The sequence below is a fragment of the Psittacula echo genome (assembly GCF_963264785.1).
Source record: "Psittacula echo genome assembly, chromosome: 6".
Classification (NCBI taxonomy): domain Eukaryota; kingdom Metazoa; phylum Chordata; class Aves; order Psittaciformes; family Psittacidae; genus Psittacula; species Psittacula echo.
Window position 1 is genome coordinate 21,593,928 of NC_137743.1, and position 19,389 is coordinate 21,613,316.

The window sequence follows — 19,389 nt, forward strand, 5'->3', positions numbered from 1 at the left end:
GATGGGGACCCATGGAGCTTACACAGTCTGAATAGCCCCAGGTTCATGGCCCTGTGTGATTCAGGTCACCCGATGCTCTAATCACCCGGCTACAGATGCCGTCTCTCCAAGTCCCAGGAAATATTTAATTAGCTGTACAATGCAGAAGCAGCTCCCAAAGGAAAATTCCTCTGCAAAACAGCCATCGACTTCATGCTAAAGTACCCACGGGGGCTGGAGCACAGCTGGGTCTGAATCCCAGGCCTGGAACAAAGGGAGAGGATCTCCTGCTCTTGCAGTGCTCTGACACAGCCCTCTCCCTCCTGTTTTGGCCCAGGGGAATCTTTCCCAATGCAAGCTTCATCAATATGGATGAATTTCCACCAAAAAAATAATTAGACTTGCCAGAGTAAAACTTTGCAAACCAGTTCCCTCAGTTCTGACTAAACTGTGAGCAATAGCAAAGGTTAGGTTTCTTGTGATTTTTACCAAGCTAAAATAATGAGATCGCCTTTTTGTGGTGTACTTCGGAGAGGACCTCTGAGGGCAGTTCTAGTGGAGGTGAACAGGCTTGCTGACCACAGGAGTGGTTTTCCAGGGCAGAAAACTTCCTCTCTAAATCTCTCATGCGTCTGATGTCTGAGCACCAGTCCTGCCACCCTGTCTGCCATGTGCATGGCACGGCTGCAACATGGCTACATTTTGTCCCCTGGTCTGGGATGGCAGTGCCTGCTCCTGCCGGTGCTTGATCCCTCACTGGGATGCATCCACATCTCCATGCTGGATTTGTAGCAGAACAGGACAGTGCCTTTCTCTCCTTTACCAGGGATACCTGTGGCTCCATACAGCATCACTTGAAAACACACAGGGAGAAAAGCCTTACCCTAACCTGCACCTTTCTCCCCTATATCCATCCATGGTCCACCCAGCTACTGGGATTTTCAGGGAATGGAGAGGGGTTAGAAAAAGCAGCAAACATCACTGCATGGCAGGTAGCCCAACTGCAGCTTGGAGCTTGCTGCTCCACTCAAGGGACAGATGTAGGTTAAGGCTCTAGCTGAAAAGGAGAGGCATCCTTCACTGGGAGACATCCAGCATTTGGAGCAGAACATAATCTCAAGAAGCCCAGTTCCTCTCAGTGCCTGCTCTAGCTTTTTCCCCACTCACTCACTCACTCCCTACAAGGTATTGGATTTCCAATGGTGGTCAGTGAACCCCATAGAGTCCTAATGCTGACTGACATTTGCACTGCAACAGTCTTTCTTGCTGGAGGAAGAGACTCGGACAGGCCAGCACTGGCTCTGCTCTGCAAGCCCCTGAGGAGAGTGATGAAGACCAGCCTTGTCATCCTTGGAGATGATCCCTTCACATCTTCAGTGAGAACTCCAGGAAGCTGTTTCGGCTAGAACCTCACACCTTCCCCTTGTACCCTCAACGCCCCCCATGCAGTGCCCAGCAGAATGGGGAGGATAAGCGTGTTTGTGCTCAGCTACCACTCCAAGAGGAGAGTGCAGACAGCCAGTGCTGGCACCACAGGAAGGCAAGGGACCGTGAGCTGAAGGGATGCTGCCAGGACACACACTGTGAAGAAACAGTGGTGTGACCTCCTCCTTCCCTTGGCATAGTCCAGGTCCTGGCACTGGGGGCAACACTACCCTGAGTTAAGCCAAGCAGCAGCTTGGTAAGGTAAAAAGCAAGGCTGGTGGAATAGGAAAACACTAGAAAAATGGAGGGATTGGCATGCAGGGTAGATGTGCAGAGAAAAGCAAAAGGAGGGAGCAGTGGGGGGGTGTTGCAGCCTGGTTGGAGAAGCAGGGTGTGGGGGAAGGAGAAGGCAGCATCCTGGCTAGCAGACAGCGGCAAGGGGAGAGACCAAAGGTGCCTGCAGCCAGGAGACAGGCAGGCTGTGGGGGCGAGAGGAGAGCCCTGGGATGCCAGGCATTCCCCAGGCCCCTCCACCATCACCCCCTCCCTCTGACACATCTCTGTCTTCCAGGTCAGTGAATAATTTCCTGATGACGGGCCCCAAGGTAAGAGAAATCCCTTTGATCTCTGTCGCTGATTTCCACTAAACCCAGGGAGGGAGGGGCTGCTCCTTCCCACTTCTCTCCACGCAGCCTTAGCCAGAGCTCCCCTCACCCCCATGTTTCCAGCTGCAAGACAGGAGCATCAGGAGTGACCTGCTACGAGCTGCAATTCCTTGGGCTCCCCAACCAAAGGTCCTTTTAAGCTGGTTGGGGCCAGATTTTGGAATTTGTCTGTTGGCACCAGCTGAGGGTGTCACTTGCCATCTGTTGCCTCCTAATGATCAGGTTAGCATCAGAACCCACATTCATCGAGCTGGAAAGGTACTTTCTATAGGCCTTGCAGAACAACCTCCCCGAGGAACACAACTGGAATAGCCAGGACCTTGTTCAGTATTTCTGACCCCATGCCTCCTTGCACCCCTCTTTCAGAGGCTTTTTTTGCTAGCCAGGACGCATTGTAAAATTCACCCCATTTTTGTTCTGGCTGTTCTCCAGGAACACCTCCAAGCCCATCTGGTTCTTTCTACAGGTCTTAATACTACAGTGGAGTGACCTTGCCCCAGCGCACTGTTTGTCCCCCTGGGTCTGCAGTGAAGGAGAGGGCAGGCTGCAGCAGCTGCTGGCCTGGAGCTCCGTGGTCTCCGAGGAAAAGGCTCTGCCTCCTCTCACGCTGGGGAGATAAAGGGTTCCCCATGGCAGGGCTGGGTGGCACACCTCCTATCGTGGCTAACAGCCAGCAGCTCAGCCTTCTCCTCCAGGAGGCTCAGGCTCTGACCCAGCATAGCACAAAATGCATTTGCTGCTGTTAGTGGTCCCCAGGGAGCCAAGCCTGGAGACCTCAGCTCTGTACATCTTGTCTCTGCAAGATGGCATGCAAGTCATTTTCGATTGAAAGCCAGCCTCCTAGGGAGCCTGGGGCCATGTTCTGCCTGTTGTTTTGCACTGTGCTTCACCATCCATCTAGACCCCAAAGCAGCAGGACCCACAATATGCATCACAGGGCAGGAAAGCTACGCCTGCATCAGCCCCACTGCTGGGGCTAGGGCTATACCAGTTTTGCACTGTGTGTGATGGAAACTAGAGCTGCTGAGTGACTCTCCTAGGAGTAGCCTGGGGACATTCCCATCCTGTCACCCACGGGGCTTGTCTCTGCATGCTGGCCATTGCACCAGACTGTTTTGCCACCCAGACACCTGAGGTTTTGCCCCACTGTTAGGGGGGCTGAGCAGGGCACACACCATTCCCGTCCTGACCTGCTGCTGTGCTCCTAGGCCTACCTCATCTACTCCAGCAGTGTAGCGGCCGGGGCGCAGAGCGGCATCGAGGAGTGCAAGTTTCAGTTCGCCTGGGACCGCTGGAACTGCCCCGAGAGGGCACTGCAGCTCTCCAGTCACGGCGGGCTGCGCAGCGGTAAGGAAACCATTGGATACCACTACCGGCACCCCCCCGCTGCAGGTTAGGGCAGGGGGGACCCCTCTCTTCTCAAGTGCCTCCTTTTCTTCACCATCCCCACCTGGGATATGCCTCTCCCAGGAATGTTACAGGAGACAGGCCTGGGTGTGGGGGGACTGGCAGCAGACAACGGACCAGGGCCCCAGGCAGAGGTGGACAGAGGCTTTAGAGTGGGGTCCTGTGGAGGCAATTACAGCACAAGGTAACGCTCAGGGACTGGGATCAGGTCCCATCAAGGTTATCTGCTCAGATGCAGACCTTGCTGGTATTAAATGAGAGCCAAAGGCTCAGCGATGTCAGATGATTGCTACACTGATCCTGGTGGGCAGGTGTATGGTCACTGCTCTGAGCCCTGCACAGTGTCCAGCAGAAGGTAAGACTCAAGGGGGCTGCGAGGAAGGAGCTGTTTGATCCTTGGAGAAGGCCACTTTCCCTCTGGGGTGTATTAGTGAGATATGGGGACATTTGGCTGTCCGTGCTGTATCGCCACTGCCAAGCTCCCATAGAGGGACAGCCAAGTGCTAAATTTATCCACACTCTTGGAAATGGCACGAGTCAGTCTGGTTTGGATTTGGGAGCTTCTGCCTTTGTGCAGTTCAAGCCAAAACAAAGCTGATCTGACATGTAGGGCTTCCTCTCCACTCCACAAAGCCCTGCCCATTGCAGGTCTCTTCCTATGCTATCTCCTGCATGGCAGGAGTCATTTCCAACACTGGTCTCACTGTAGAATCTGCTCTCCTTGTATTCCCACTTGGCAGCAAATCGGGAGACTGCTTTTGTCCATGCCATCAGCTCCGCAGGCGTCATGTACACACTGACCCGGAACTGCAGCCTGGGGGACTTTGACAACTGTGGCTGTGATGACTCCCGCAATGGACAGCTGGGTAAGGAGAGGCCAGTGGCTATCCTTCTTCACATCCCTGGCAGCAGAGACAGCTCTTCTCTCCTCTGCTGAGGCCTCCTCAGAAACAAACAACTCCTCTTCCTTGTCCCTGCACCCGGAAGTAGTGCCCAGAGCAGAGCTTTGCCTGGCTCAAACCAAAGTAGCCCTGTGGAAGCTAATGGGGCTACCTCCAGTTTACATCAGCTGAGGCCAAGCCCTTGGTGTTTTCCATTACTTTCTAAATGAGCATGAAAGCTGAATGGGGTGGCAGTTTCCCTTGTTCAAATTAAGAACAACTCTGTTTAAGCTGCTGGAGCGAATGACTGTACCATAACGCAGAGGAGAGGATCTGATGTCATGCATCTAAATGGCAGGTCTGGTTAGAGCAGTGCTGACCAGGTACCTCAGGACTCCCGGAGTCAGCAGGACCAGGGTGGCCCCAGAGCAGACTTACCAGGAGGGAAAGAGGGGTGGCATTCATAAAGCCCTCCAATGTTTGCCAGCATGGCAGGCACATGAGAGCACAGCCAGGAGAACCACTGTGGTAGCACACAGCCTTCATCCCGTTCCCATCACAGCGGTACCCAGGCCCGCAACCACTAAGGAATCCTGTGTAGAGAACCCCCAGCTGCACTGCTCCAGCTCTTGGCTCAGCTTTCATGGAAAACATTGACATTTCAGTCTTTTGTTTTGAATTGAAAGATGTCTAATGTCAAATTACCAAATCTTTTAAAAGCCTTGCCTCACCCAGCAGCACCAGAGTTGGTATGTGTCAGCTTATGACAAACTCTCCTGGAATATCCAGTATTTAACAAGTTGCTTTATTGGCTAATAGTTTTAAAACAGCCACTGGTGCTTAGGTGTCTGAGATGTGGGATAGCCCATCTCTAGCAGATCAATGACACACCAAATTTTATCTCTTCTGGAAAACTGAGTTAGTCATGCTACACTTCCTTTCTCCGAAACAGCTGTTTTTATGAAAATTTTCCATTATAAACTGAAAACCTTAGGAAGCAAAGAAAACATTCGGGTTTGTCCAAAACAATATGATTCAATTCTAAATGCCGTTGTGCTGAATCCAAGTTGGTGAAAGGCTTGCATTCTCCCTTTGGTCCCAAGCACTTGATTTGGACTTCATTATCCACTGTAATTACCCCCCTCCCGTGAGACACCCCTGCCTTTCCCTGAGAGAGGGGACCGCCATGCTCTGGTGAAGCCCAGGCAAGGGCCAGGCCTTTCAAGAGAGGTTCAAGGCCATTAAACCACAACTCCCAAGATGTACCTCCAAGGCATGTTAGGGTCAGAATGTCCCAGATCTCAAATTGCATAAAGGATGTGGCATTCTTCTCTAGGAGGAAAAGAAGCAAACTGCATGACATGTTTCCGGTCAGCTGAGCTGTTACCGAGCTCTCATGCAGTTAGGGAAAGTACCCTCCACATCTTGCTACGCAGTTTCTCAGTTCTGTGCCGATTCCTTTGTTTCTTTATGATAACTGGTAAATCAGACCCTTCTGGGGCCTGATCATCAGGATTCTGGGTGTACCAAAAAGAGGGCCTCCTCGATAGGTGTGTGCCAGGAAGGGGTTGTTTGCTAGCAGAGTGGAAACTGTTCTCTCTGACCAGGATGCCTTCATCAGTTTGCTAATCCATGTTAGCAAGACGGTGTCCCTGCAAGTCAGACTGAACCAGCTCAAGTCAGGGTTTGAGGGAAGTTGATGAAGACCCAAAGCTTTATCAATATAGCTGCTAACACATGATAATGGACAGCTTCTAAATCCTGCTCCATAGAAAGCCTGGAAATTCCAAGTTTGTCACACAGGACATTGTCTGCATGAGGCAATGTCCTATCCTACTATCCAGGCCTCAATAGAAATGCATGAGCCGAAGGGGAGGCAAAAGGCTGGATTTGCCCTGCAGCCTCCATTCCCTCCCATCACTTCTGAGACCCTTCCTCATTCCCAGAGCCACAAGCCAGGCAGGCGAGGGGCTGGCTCCCTAACATCACACATCTCATCTTTCCCAGGGGGCCAAGGCTGGCTGTGGGGAGGCTGCAGCGATAACGTGGGCTTTGGGGAAGCCATTTCCAAGCAGTTTGTGGATGCCCTGGAGACTGGACAAGATGCCAGAGCTGCTATGAACCTGCATAACAATGAGGCGGGTAGAAAGGTGAGCCCCTCTCTCCTCCCAGACCTGAGAGTGCATACCAGATTGGCTCTGGCCATTCACTGTGCACAGTCACACTTGCTGTGGCTGAAAGCACATGTCCAGAAGAAACACACACCCTGTCAAGGAGAAGGAGATGGCAGCAGTGCTGACATGATGGGTGATGTTTGTTGTAGCAAACCTTCTGTGATTACACTGTTGATGGCTTCCTGCTGCCCTCTTTCTCTCTGTTCAAGTAGAGGAGTACCATGGAGAAGCAAATCTGTGAGCTTTAAGCCAACAACACCTGCGCAGGACCACTGTGCAGGGAGGGTCAATGGCAAACCCCTCCTGAAAGGCCTGGAGCCATGTTTCTCCATGCACTACTGTATGAAATGACCCCTTTGGGCTTTTTCCTGAATCCCCTCTCTCTCCTCATCCCGTAGGCTGTGAAAGGGACCATGAAGCGGACTTGCAAATGCCATGGTGTGTCGGGGAGCTGCACCACCCAGACCTGCTGGCTGCAGCTGCCTGAGTTTCGAGAGGTGGGCACTTACCTCAAGGAAAGGTACCACAAAGCCCTGAAGGTGGACTTGCTGCAGGGCGCAGGGAACAGCGCTGCCAGCCGGGGTGCCATCGCCGAGACCTTCAGCTCCATCTCCAAGAAGGAGCTGGTCCATTTGGAAGACTCTCCTGACTACTGCCTGGAGAACAAGACGCTGGGGCTGCTGGGCACGGAGGGCAGGGAGTGCCTGAAGCGGGGCAAGGCACTCAACAAGTGGGAGAAGCGGAGCTGCCGGCGGCTGTGTGGGGACTGCGGGCTGGCGGTGGAGGAGAGGCGAGCTGAGATGGTGTCCAGCTGCAACTGCAAGTTCCACTGGTGCTGCGCCGTGCGGTGCGAGCAGTGCCGCAAGCGCGTCACCAAGTACTTCTGTGTCCGCAAGGAGAAGCGGGAGCGCAGCGGCGGCGGCGGGGCCGGCCGCAAGCTCAAGAGAAAGCTCTAACTTGTTTCTGCTCCTCCGTGGTCCTGTCTGCCCCTCTCCTCTCCTGCCCTTCTCATCAGCCCCCAGCACCATTTCCTTTGGCTTAGTTCTGTCTTATCCCCAATGCTGCCACACAAGGGGCTGGGTAAAGAGCTTATATGAGACCCCAGGCCTTAGCCATACACGGTGTTTCCCATTAGTGTAGTGGGTGGCTGACTTCTGGGAAGACCCTTAAGCATTGGCAAAGCAAGGTGAGATTTGGTCCATTCAACTCAAGAGTCACTCTATCCAGTGACTATGGTTTTCTTGTTGGAAACACAGACAGTCTCAATGGCTCCTGCTCTTTTGAGCTTGTCTGTTCCCCAGCAACCAGCTACTCTGGGCTTTTAAGTGAGATCAACACTTAGGGAAGCACAAGGAAGGGAGATAGCACCACCATAGTTGGGAAACCCAGAGTGGTAATCTCTACACCAGAAACTATTTCTAATACCCTAAAAAAATAGAGGAACTAAAATGAAGTTGCTACTGCCTTTTATTACGTACTACATTATGAGGGAATAGAAAAGGTATGCAACTCCCTCCTGCAGTAAGCCAGTCTCCACAAGTCCCATAGCATCACTTCCCATTCTTTGACAGCTTTGCTCAGCTCTCCAGTGCTTTACTTTGAATTTGAGATGGCAGCAGTGAGACTGAAGCTTCTGCTTGATCTGCCTATTAAACAGCTGCCCTAAAGAGGAGTCCCATCATGGGCTTTTAAAATGTTTTCTCTATATTTTCTGAGCATCCGGGTCTGGTCTCCCTGTTCACCCCAGCATCCCTGCCAAAGCCCTTGACTGATGCCATAAATATGCCCTCACAGTTCTCCAGTCCCTCTTTCCTCCCATCTCTCTCCCAGAGAAGAGCTGCCAGCTGAACCCATTCTCCACCTCCTGGTGTACTTGCCAAGCACTCTTACCCTGTCAGCTAACTAACTAAATACTTCCTCCTAGTTCTGAGAAAATAATGTCAGTTACTATTTAATGGTGGTGTAAATAGGAAAGTGAAGCACTTTGAAGTTTAATTTATTGCACAGTTACTGTGATGTATACATAACAGTTTTTCCTCTACCACTTATTGTATATATTCTATAGGCTAAGCAAGAAGCAGGAAGATTTCATTGAAGAATCTCTGTTCCCTTGCCTTGTTTGGGGTAGGGAGGCAAGAAGCTGTCAGCTGCAGGACCTGGGGAGGCTCACTGCACCATCACAGTGATCTCCCCTGGCCTGTGAGGTATCATCTGCTTTGCTGTTTGAAGTGTCCTTTAGCCAGATGAGAAGCCAGCAGAGCTAAGTTACTCACCATTAGACCTGTCTTGTAGCCAATATTTGTAAACCAATAGCCAATGCAATAAATCAGTAGCCAAGTGCTTGCAAAACGTTGTTGTATCTAAGTAGCTGGGTGTCTTTTTTCACCTAATTGTGTGGATGTATGTGTGTGGATGTACGTAGTTATAGTGCTGGAGAGTAAAACCCAGCTGCTTACTCATCCATTGAGCATCAGAGGAGCTGACCAGTTCTCTCCATGCAGCACAACCTCAGCCCCCACCAGGAGGAGAACGGGCCTGCTCTCTTCTTGAACTCGCTTGAGGTTACATCCAACTGCAATGTAGTTGCCAGGAGGAAAGAGGGTGGGTAGGGGACCAGACAGGGGGCCAGTTGCCCACTTCAGAGATGCTACATTGAAGACACTTAGCAGTCTGTATGTCTCTTTTAGTTATCAAATACTCCCTTGATCCTAGGACTACTTCATTGCGGGTGGCAGTTTGCACCTTTGGCAAGCTGGGGTCTCACCAGAGCAAGAGCATTCATGTCAATCTGGCCCTTCAAAAACTGCAGGAAACAATCTTGACCCATTATCAAGGAAACATGAAACACTTCCCCTTCACACACAAATCATCAGCTGCTTGTGCACAGGTTCTTATTAATACAGTGACCTTCCCTTTGGTCTCTTTTGCATTTCTGTCAGCAGTTCCTCCACCCATTTGACATGGTTTAGTGGTGGTCTTGGCAGTCCTAGGGTAACAGTTGAACTTTATGGTCTTAAAGGTCTTTTCCAACCTATTTTATTCTGTGATTCTATGTCCCTGTGGTGGGAATGCATTCTTGGACAGGAAAGCAAAGATGTGGCGAGAGCCTGTCACTTAGCAGGGAAAACTCCAGCACGGGCTGGCTTGAGGACCACTGCAAGGTAGAGGACAGCTTATATCCCCATGCCACCCTGTGCCCACTATTCCATGGCCAGCTGGAAAGGTAAAAAAAGGAGAAGATGTGGAAGCCGTTTCCCATTTCCTCCTCACTCAGCACATCACAGGGACAATGCCACCCCATCCCTCCCCTGCCGACAGTACTGCCCCACACGTTTGCCTGTGAAGGCCATGGCAGAGCCCAGGACGTGCCCGCTGGGCGCAGTGCCTCCTGTCGGCGCAGGGGCCGCGCGGGGAGCGTTACAAACACAAGCCCCACCGCCACACACTCCTTTCTCTGGGCGAACATAGCGACACCGCAGCTGCAAAATGTGCTGACCTCAGCAGCAGGTCGGGGCCGCAGGGTCCCCCCTCTCCGGCACAAGGAGCCCCGAGCGGTAAAAGCCCTGCTGCCATTGCGGCAGGATTGGATGCTTCCACGTATTCATTTCGGTTTAATGAAGGCGCATTCCTCAGAGGAGAAATATTTACATTCAGCTTCCCAGGTGGTCACCTTCGCCCAGATGACACACAAACAGGCAGCCCCCCGCTCCCTTTTCCAATCCAAACCTCTTTAGAGGGCTCGGAGAGGAGGGGAGCAAGGGGAGGGGGGCTGCTGCGGGGGAAGCAGAATAGAGAAGGGAACAAAATGCTAATAAATCAGCCAGCCAGCCCTTTTCCCCTCCCCTCTGTGGAGTCAATGGAAAGTGTCATTTCACATGCTAATCCCCCTCCGCTCTCTTCACAACACCTTTTCCGAAAAGTGTTTGGGAAAAGTCCTTGTGGCCCGTTTACAGCTCCCTGCCGCTTCGGATTCCTTCTTGTCTAAGGCCGCGGCCCCCGTGTGGGTCTCTCCCTCCAGCAGGGCTCCTTACAAAAAACATCTCAACAAAGACTTTGGAGTTCATCAGCCTCCCACTGAAATTCACAGCTGCTGAACAAACTAATCCCCTCTCTTGGCCTTTCTTCTTTTCAATGGGTTCTTGGCTTCAAAGACACTTTGGGAAAGGACTTTGTGGGGACTCACACTGCTCTTTCAATAGAAGTTAGTGCAAGCATTATCTTCAGAGCAAGTGGCTTTACAAACAAATACTGCCTAACAATCTCTGCCCCTCCAGCTCCCCCAGACACACACAAGCCTAGCCTGCAGACATGATGTTATCGGCAACAGGATTAGAGCTCTGTTCGCTGTGCCCGGGGATCTTTCCTACTGCCCCCCCCGCCCCCCACCCAATTCTTTGTCAACCCAAAGGCCTCCTCTCCCAACAGAAATGGCTTCTCTGTCGAGCTGCAAGCGGATGCTGTGGTAGCATATGCCCACATGGGAGGAGGCAATGCTGAGGAGCTGCTGTCCAGAGACCAGCCGCTGTTGCCAGCTGAGATAGTGCTATAAACAGAGGAACATTTTCCATTGGGGTTTGCAAGGACATATACTGCACCATGGCCACCAAGCTTCCACCACAAGCCTCTCAAAGACCCTTGGACGGGTCACCTTGCTTCCTCCTGCCTGGTTTCCCTGCTAAGAGTTTTAGGGACAGTGCTTGCTGGGGTAAACCTGAAGCAGAACTGAGCAACAGTAGGACAAAGGGGCAAGTGGGAAGGACTCACAGCAAAGGCAGGATAAATAGCCAGTCTCTGCATGAGTCCACGGGTAGCAGGAGCTGTGTGTGCTGGAGGGAACTAGAGTCAAATGCATCTGAGAAATACATGGAAAACACATGCTTATTTCTCAGCAGTACAAGTGGCCTGAGTTAAAGGGAGGGGCTGGACTGCACAGGGTACTATAACTGGATCCAGAAAGGCATACCAGGCTTGTTAAATGATCTCAGAAAGCTAGGACATCCCTTATATACTTGCTAAGCAAATGCTACCTCCAGGGCTACCAGCTCACTTGTGTTATGACCCCTTCTGACGCTGTACAAGTGCTGCCTTTGAAAATCAGCTTCCATCTCCCTGGTGGGAGACAGCCAGGAAGCCAGACTGGTTGCTAACTACTCCCAGACCAGGCTGCAAAAGCTCTTCCTTACACTTGGAGTTTGCCTCTGCCAGCAGCAGAACTAACAAAGGCTGGTTTTCCCTGAATGCGTGTGCTGGGTCCATAACACCACAAAACTCTCAGAAGCCCTGGTTCCTTCCCAGCAATGGCCCTTCAAATCTTCCCCATCCAAACAGACTTCCTCCACTTTTACTTCCTCCCATATCCCCCAACCACAAGCCAAGTAATACAGTCCTGCTTACTTCAGAGTTTCCTGAGTGCTGGCTGACAGCAAAAGTAAACGAATTTTTTTGAGATTATATTAGTCTTTTTGCAGAGCTGGTTGGATCATCCCACTAACTTAGTACTGATGTTTTATCAACGTCAGCCTTCTTACCTGCTTGAAAGTGTAAATAAAATCAACCAATAGATTCAGAAGTTATTAATTAATTATAAGAACGGACAATTCAATAGTATAAACCTGATTTCCACATTAGGGCAAATCCTTGTCCTAGCTTAAGTGGCATGGCTTCAGTGGTGTAGCAATCTCATCAAGGGCTCTGTTTACGTACTGATATACTTCCAACTCCCAATACCAAGTGTAAAATCCCCAACACCAAGTGTAAAATCCCCAAGGGAACCTCAGCCATCGCAGGGACCTTGCTGTTTCTAATGAGATGTACAGTCACAGCTGAAGCAGTTGATCTGGCGAAGATCAGTTCTCTGATCCTGCAGCCTTAAAGAGCAGGTAAGGCCTGAGGTCTCACTACACGATAGTTGCTGCCCGCCTCAGCAGAGCCCAGAATCTGGCTCACCCCACACCATTCTCAACTGCCTGCCTCACCAAAGCTGAGAACTCAGATCTCAGTGGGTGGCCCTGCACACTGAGGGAAGTCCCCTGTAGCCAGAGGTGAAAAAAAAGCTAGCAGCATCACAAAACACAGCTTTTATTTCACTGTTCTGTAATCTCAGTGCATCAAACCGCAGCAATAGAAACAACACAGCAGCAACAAGGAGGCACTTTGACCTGGAAAGGACAGAATGAGTGTGTCCTCTCCCTCCCTTCTCTGATTCTTCTCCGTCCTAAGTCTCATGGTAGAGCAGGCTGATTCGTGTAAGTCACTGAACCACAGGCCCACGATGGCATTATCACTCAAGCAGCAAGCAGAGAAAGCAGGAGCTGGCTGCAGCCAAATGTTGGGAAGAAGCCTTGCTTGCAGCTAAGGCCCAATGATTACGCTACCTGGTAAGCATGAAAGAGGGTCAGAGAGAGGAAGACAAGGAGGGAGGAAGAGAGAGAAAGACACACACACAGATATATGCCCTAAAATCCCATCTGCCTTTCCAGACTTCTTCCCCACAACTGATATGCTTCATTCATCTGTTTTACCCCAAAAGGAAAAGCCACAGTGATGAAAAGCTTCAGCACAGCCCTATCCTTGAGACATAACAGCACCACCTCCTGCAGCATATTCCTACCACCTTTGAGAGCCACCTTTGCATGCATCTGTTACTTGTAGACAGAATGAATGCACCACTCTTGAAGCAATGAGCTGTCTCCTGCTCAAGTCTGGGCTAGTCAGAGTAGCTTGAGGGGATTCTTATGGGATCTGAACAATCCCTGCTGCTCTTAAAGCCCCTAAACTACCTGAAAAGCCCAATGTAGGAAGCCTTTAGATAACACCAGTTGGCAAAAGGACAACTGTGCTAACATAAAGGAAGTGAAAAAGGCCAAGAGCCAGAGAGGATGGCTTTTAGCCCAACAACAGGATGTGACTGGCTCTTGGGAGGAGCTCAAGAGCAGCCCAACCTGCTAGCATTCCTGAATGGGAGAGTCCCAAGAGCTGGAAGGGGGAATCAACCCTGGGCCTGAAACATAAGGACTCAAGCCTGCAGCTTGAGATTGCAGGGGTTCCATTTCCCTATGGGGGAAAAGATATAAATGAGGGGGCATAGAGATTATACAGGGGTAAACAGGAGACTCGACTATGAAAAGAGAGGACTGGGTGAAGAATAGAGAGTACACCAAAGCTAGCCCAGAGCAGGCTGGTAGTTAGCCCTAATTGTAGCAGGGTATCCTTGCAGAAGGGTGAGAGGGTGAGTCAAGGATAAGCATGAAAAGAAAGGAAGAACCAGAGGAGAGATCCTCACTGCAGCCCAACAGAGCAGGGGCACCCCAGCTTAGGTCCCAAGGGCACCCAGCTATCACTCAGGCAGTTTACACTGCACAGGGAATACAGCCTGAGGCTCTTCTGTCTGGTGGTGCTGCTGGTGCCAGCCCTGTTTGTTTCCTGAAGAAAGGTGCCACATCAGCCTGGAAGGGAAGGTGTTTCTTCTTTGTGCTGGGGATACAGGGAAGAGGGAGGATCTCTGTGCGACCTGGACAGCCTGAAATTGAGATTCCTCAGCTGGGAAGCAGCCTCAGACTAGTAAGAAAGAAAAGAGAGAGAAAGAACAGTCTCCAGGAGTCCCAGGCATCAGTGGGCTGTCTGGAGAGTGGATGTGGCCAGGCATGCTGGCCCAGCACAGTTCCAGGCACTGGCACAGACTTAATTCTCCAGAGTCAGGAGAATCCACAACTTGCAGCATATCAACAGATGAGGCAGTCCACCAGCTCTCAATCTGCACTGTTCCAGATGCTCCACACTTCACACATTCAGCTTGCCAGCAATGGTCATGAGGACTTTCAGGATGGGCATGAAACCAGAGACCTCACTGAAACTGCTGCTGCTCACCACTTGGGTGTGAACCAGGAGACCCTGTTGGTAGTTCCTAGCCTCAATGCAGTGGGCAATTTCATGGAGACCCATGAGGATGGCTGGAGAAAGCTGCAGGGAGGGAGCAGAAATGAGTCAGCATGCTCAGCATGTAACACAGGCCCCCCTCCCTCCCTATCATTGCCTCCTGTTCTCCACCTCATCCTCACCAAACAGCACCTACAGAGTCAAGGAAGGATAGCCTGCTCCCTTGGTTTTCTAAACTAAACAAACATTAATCTAATACCCATGCTGGGTTACAATGAATGCAGGTCCTAAGTAATGACATTTAGGCATTAACTGAATATCTGATGTACCCGAGGTCAAAAGTCTATACAGCATGGAATCCTGTCTCTGTTCAGGCCTAATATGGACACCTCAGAGAAAGAGTGTATGTTAAAAGGATTCTTTCCCTGACAGCTATCCCTCCAGCAATTGCCATCAGCAGCTTCAGAAATTTTCAAGCTAGAGGTTCACACTTAACATCTACCCCCAGCTGCCTCTTTCCACCTAGAACTTGTCTATATGCCTACGTGCTTCCTCCTGGGGGTAAAAGCACCCTTCATTTGCTTTTCCTTATGCTATGTCTGGGCCAAGGTCAAGGAAGAAGAGATAAGGCTTGGCTGGATTCAAGGTGTGTTATAAGGTTTGGCACTCCTCTAGCTGGTAACAGTGGGACAGACACCAAGGCCCACTACCCAGTGCAAAGGTGGGATCAGGAACGCAACTGAACCACAGGGAATAGTGGCATCTACTCACTGCCTGCTCACGGAGCTTCTCATACAAACACTCCAGCCGCTGCAATGCATCCTCCAGCTTCCTCCGGGTTTTCTAAAGTGAAACAGGTATTGCTAGTTCCACCAGAGCTTCAAAGCCATCTCTCCCAGAACCAAGTTGTTCTCACTGAGTCCCTCCCCCTCCCCTATTCTTCCCACAGCACCTTACAATTCACTACATCTCAGCCTGGCTCTGGGCAGCCTTAGGAGCTCAGGTGCATTGCATTGCTGTACTAACCCAGCTATTCAACCTTCATATAAGCCAAGTGCTTAAGCCCAAACCAACAGGCATTTCTGTCCATAAAGGGAACCTTTAGGTTATTTCCCAGAAGTTGCTACACTGTACTCCCAAAGCACAGAGCAAACATGATGAAGCAGCTGCTACATATAAATTGTCTGATTCTGGGATAGCAGTTTGGGCTCGGTGTTCATCCCAGCATCCACTGAGCAGAGGTATTCTGGAAGGCTTTAAGGTGCCCCCAAACTGTGAGAACACTTAGGAACCTAACACGATGCTGCCAACACTGCTTTTTTGCTTCCAGACAGCCTGGCCTGATGCATTCACGCAACATGACGTGTATGCCAACAGCCTTCCAGGAACCAGGGTGGAGAAATTACAGTGACTTGGACACAAAGATCATCTGGCTTTCTATTCCAGCCAGGATATCTCAGCTTTTCCCTCTAGGCTCTGAGGATGACTGGTAATACCAGCTCTGCAGGAACTATCTATAGATCAAGCTAGTGAAAAAGGAAGCTGAACAGCTGGGCTGTTTCTTCAGCTTTCCTCAAAGAAAAGAGCCAGAGAAAAGAACCATTGCTCCAGAGAGGCAATGAGAAGCAGTGGATAAATGCTAGAGAATGCATCTCAGTTCCCAAGAGATGGACACACCTACAGCCTAAAGAAAGGAGAAAGATGCAGATTAACTTGGTTATAAGGACAAGACTCTTCCTCTCTTGCCCCAGCCAAAAGTGAAACACCTGTGAGGGCAAAAAAGTTAAAGATCAGAGAAGGGAGGACTTACTGGATCCGTGGAGACAGCAGAGCAACGTTGCACCAGCCCTTCAAATGTGGTCTTCAGAGCCTGGTGCTCAGGGGGCACCTCCTTCCTCTCAACCCTCTCCACGGGTAGCTGGTGATACTGACAGAGAGAGAAGCAGCTGAATAAATGCAACAGGAGCATGAAAGGCTAGAGCAGGTAGATTCCCCTCCTGCAACTATGGACAGAAATAATCTCACCCCTTTGCAAATCCAGAGAATACCTGGAAGCATGGAGTTAAATTATCATCTTCAGACTCTGGTTATAGCTTCAGGCCTCTGGATTCCCAACACTCAGCAGGCTGACAGACAACCTGGCCTCCCTCCCTCTCTCCCAACTATACCCAGGTGTCATTTTCCATCCTGGCAATTCATCTAACACACAGGCAGAGGTGTCTTATAAGGGCTGGGGAGCAACATAAGCCCTGCAGCTGCCAAGTAATAAGAATCTCAAAAGCTGAGTTGTTTTGCACTTGACAAGGAGCTGGTGGCTGGGGAATGCGCCACTTTCCCTGGGTACCTGCAGGCTGCCTTCCTTCGGTGCTCCTGGGGGTGACTGGCCAGATTCTTGCAACCTGGACAGCTGAGGATGGATCCCTTGGGGCTCAGCGGGCAGGCTCATTACTGGAGCTGTGATGGGGGCTGGAGGAGTAAATTTCTCAGGCAGCTGCCAGCAGAAAGAAAGACAAGAAAAAAGAAAATATCAAGAAAACCAAGTCCGTGCAGAAGGGTCGGTTACACTCTCCACAGTCAAATCCAACTTCCTTTCTAATTTGCAGAGTGCCCAGTTCTCAAGATGATGTGTAACACATCCCTGTTGTTTCAGTCCCCTGACTGAGAGTGTGGGGCCCTTCCTCTTGCATCCTAGATGAACAGTCTAAGTGACAGCAAGAAAACTCCTCTGGAATTGTTCAATCAAACAGATCCGTTGCCCCTGAAAGCACTGGTCCTCAGAAAGCCGCCTTGGCTCTGCGACGGCACGAGTCCTGAATGTCGAGATTAGCAGCAGTAAAGTGTCCAACAGAGCAAGTGTTGGGGAAAATCCCACAACATGTGGGGAGAATCCTCTTGCAAACACTTCATCATGCCCCTGCTAAGCCAGAGAGTCAGGATAGATTCACTCCGACAGGGCTAGATCAAAAGGAGATGGCTTTAACAAGAGGCTAATCCTGTTGTAGTGAGCACAGCCTGAAGCAGGTTCCCAGCTATGCTGCCAGAAAAAGGGCGAGAAGTCTGTTCCTAGATAAAGAAGAAGAGTGGGGGGTGGGAATGGTGCCAAACAATCTTCTTATCACACCTGCCAGCAGTGATAGAAACGGGTTATTGAGAGCATTGCTGCAAAAAGCTCAACTCACAGGTCCTCCAGTGCAAACACTATGAGTCAGAGAGCAGTAGGAACAACATGGCAGGCATCTGTCCCAGCTTCTTTCAGCAGAAGTGCCTTATCAGTCAGCATCAACATCTGACCAATATCACTATGGCTCTCACTGTGCCGAGGGGAAATACTGCCCCCAGCTGTCAGGTGTGAAGTAAGCGTGATCTCCCCAGCCATGATCAAAAATCTTGCGCGGGCAAGGGGATAAGATTAAATCCGTATTTCTAGAAACAAATGACTGGGAAATAGTCAGCCTGGGAAGTACTGACAGCTCATGCAGCATCACAGATGATAATCATGTTACAAAACAGCCACGATGGAGAAGAGCATGCAGGTTTGGATGGCAAGTGTCAAGATGACATAGACTCCAGTCCTGGCTACACATGTAATGCAGAAGTAGACAGAACCATGAACATTTATAGGAATGTATCCGTTGCATGGAGCTCCATTGCTAAAAGACAACCAGAAAAAGCTCACCTTTTTCTTTTGAAGGCCTCCTTTTCCAGCAGTAGAATCAGTCCAAGATTCCTGAGCTGCCAGGAGACAGAACAGGATACAAATGTCAGACTTAGAGTAGGTGGCCACAGCAACAATTCATAGTTGCTTGCATGGTTTGGAACTTCCCTTAGCAAAAGGGCCCATGATTCCAATTCCCCCATCACTGACCTTTGGACCATTTCAATTGAGGCCCAGCTCATGGGCCCAAGAACTGCTCTTGCTTCCCTTTCTCCTTTTTAATGATATTCTTAGCATTACAGTATGTGCAGTGGTATCATCAGGTGATGTCTGATCATACTGAACAGGAACACACCCAATCCCACACAAAAACTTTTTCACAACTATCTGAAGCTTTCTGCATCCTGCACAAGCTGTGGAAGACAGAGAACCTGTGACTCTGGTACCACAGAGTTATGGGTGAGAGAGAGTTTCTCACCAACACTCACAGGAGTGCCTCATGGTAGCAGCCTACAGCAATGCAAGTTCCTGTGAGCAAGGGGGTAAAAGTTAGGGTGGGTTAAAATTTTCCCCTTCCAAAATCATGTTCAGAATAAAGATTAGCAAAATCTGCTGGCTTCCCAACTAGAATAAAATAGACTTAACCAGTAAATGCTTTGGAGCAGACCCCTCTGTGGTACCTAGCCTCTAACCTTACTCTAGGGAATTAAAAATCCATCAGACAACATGACATCAAAAGAATTGTGATCACGCTTCATTGTGCAAAGGTCAAATTCCAACTACCTTGTTTGCTGTTGTCTTGTAAGGGTATCTGCAGCTCTGGACAAAACCCCAGTATTAATAACCTCAAGCCCATGAAACAAGCATATCTGTGAGAAAGGGGCATAATTCTAAGGGGCAATATCAAAATTGCTGGAGCTCAGTGGCACACTTAATGAGCCACTGATCCTGAACTGAGCTTTAAAAATCACAGGGGAAAGATGCAAAAGGTGCTTCATTACTTTAATTACCTTTATCATTAAAATTCTGGCAGCCTCTTTTTGCCCTCCCTTTTCCCATGATTTCAAGACTCGCTCTCTGATGAGTTTGGATCAGTAGTTTAATTAAGTTGGCACTTATTTCTAGCTTGGGGATTCTGTGCCCTAGAACTCTGCTGGCCCCCACTGAGCCTGTGGCCTAGCAGTCCTTGGCACTATTCCAACCCAGTGACACTTCGAATCCTCACAGGAAACAGCTATTTAAATTTTAGTCTTTAAGCCAGGCACTTAATCATCAGACACAAGACAAGAGGACCCTGCTTCATTTTGCTGGGATGAAACTCTATCTTG

The 19,389-nt window shown here is 50.1% G+C and overlaps 2 protein-coding genes across 5 annotated transcripts in view; one reads left to right on the forward strand and one right to left on the reverse strand.

The window, feature by feature from the left end:
- Nucleotides 1-1,439: 1,439 nt before the first annotated feature.
- WNT8B (Wnt family member 8B) lies at nt 1,440-7,673 on the forward strand (the record flags this gene model as incomplete). The annotated part of the gene is made up of 6 exons (XM_080621968.1): nt 1,440-1,519; nt 1,976-2,009; nt 3,278-3,416; nt 4,217-4,342; nt 6,365-6,507; nt 6,930-7,673. 6 exons carry the CDS (start codon nt 1,440-1,442, stop codon nt 7,485-7,487), a joined length of 1,080 nt encoding a protein of 359 aa, XP_080478094.1. The 3' UTR covers nt 7,488-7,673.
- Nucleotides 7,674-12,593: 4,920 nt separating this feature from the next.
- The window catches only part of SEC31B (SEC31 homolog B, COPII coat complex component), a 36,869-nt gene continuing 30,073 nt past the window's right edge, over nt 12,594-19,389 (reverse strand). For all 4 annotated transcript variants that reach the window (XM_080622084.1, XM_080622085.1, XM_080622082.1 and 1 more), the window contains 5 exons: nt 18,083-18,138; nt 16,751-16,897; nt 16,217-16,333; nt 15,178-15,249; nt 12,594-14,490 (listed from right to left, as the gene is read on the reverse strand). In XM_080622084.1, the coding sequence (XP_080478210.1) occupies nt 14,311-14,490; nt 15,178-15,249; nt 16,217-16,333; nt 16,751-16,897; nt 18,083-18,138 (572 nt within the window). In that variant the 3' untranslated portion in view covers nt 12,594-14,310. The remainder of the gene's footprint in view (nt 14,491-15,177; nt 15,250-16,216; nt 16,334-16,750; nt 16,898-18,082; nt 18,139-19,389) is intronic.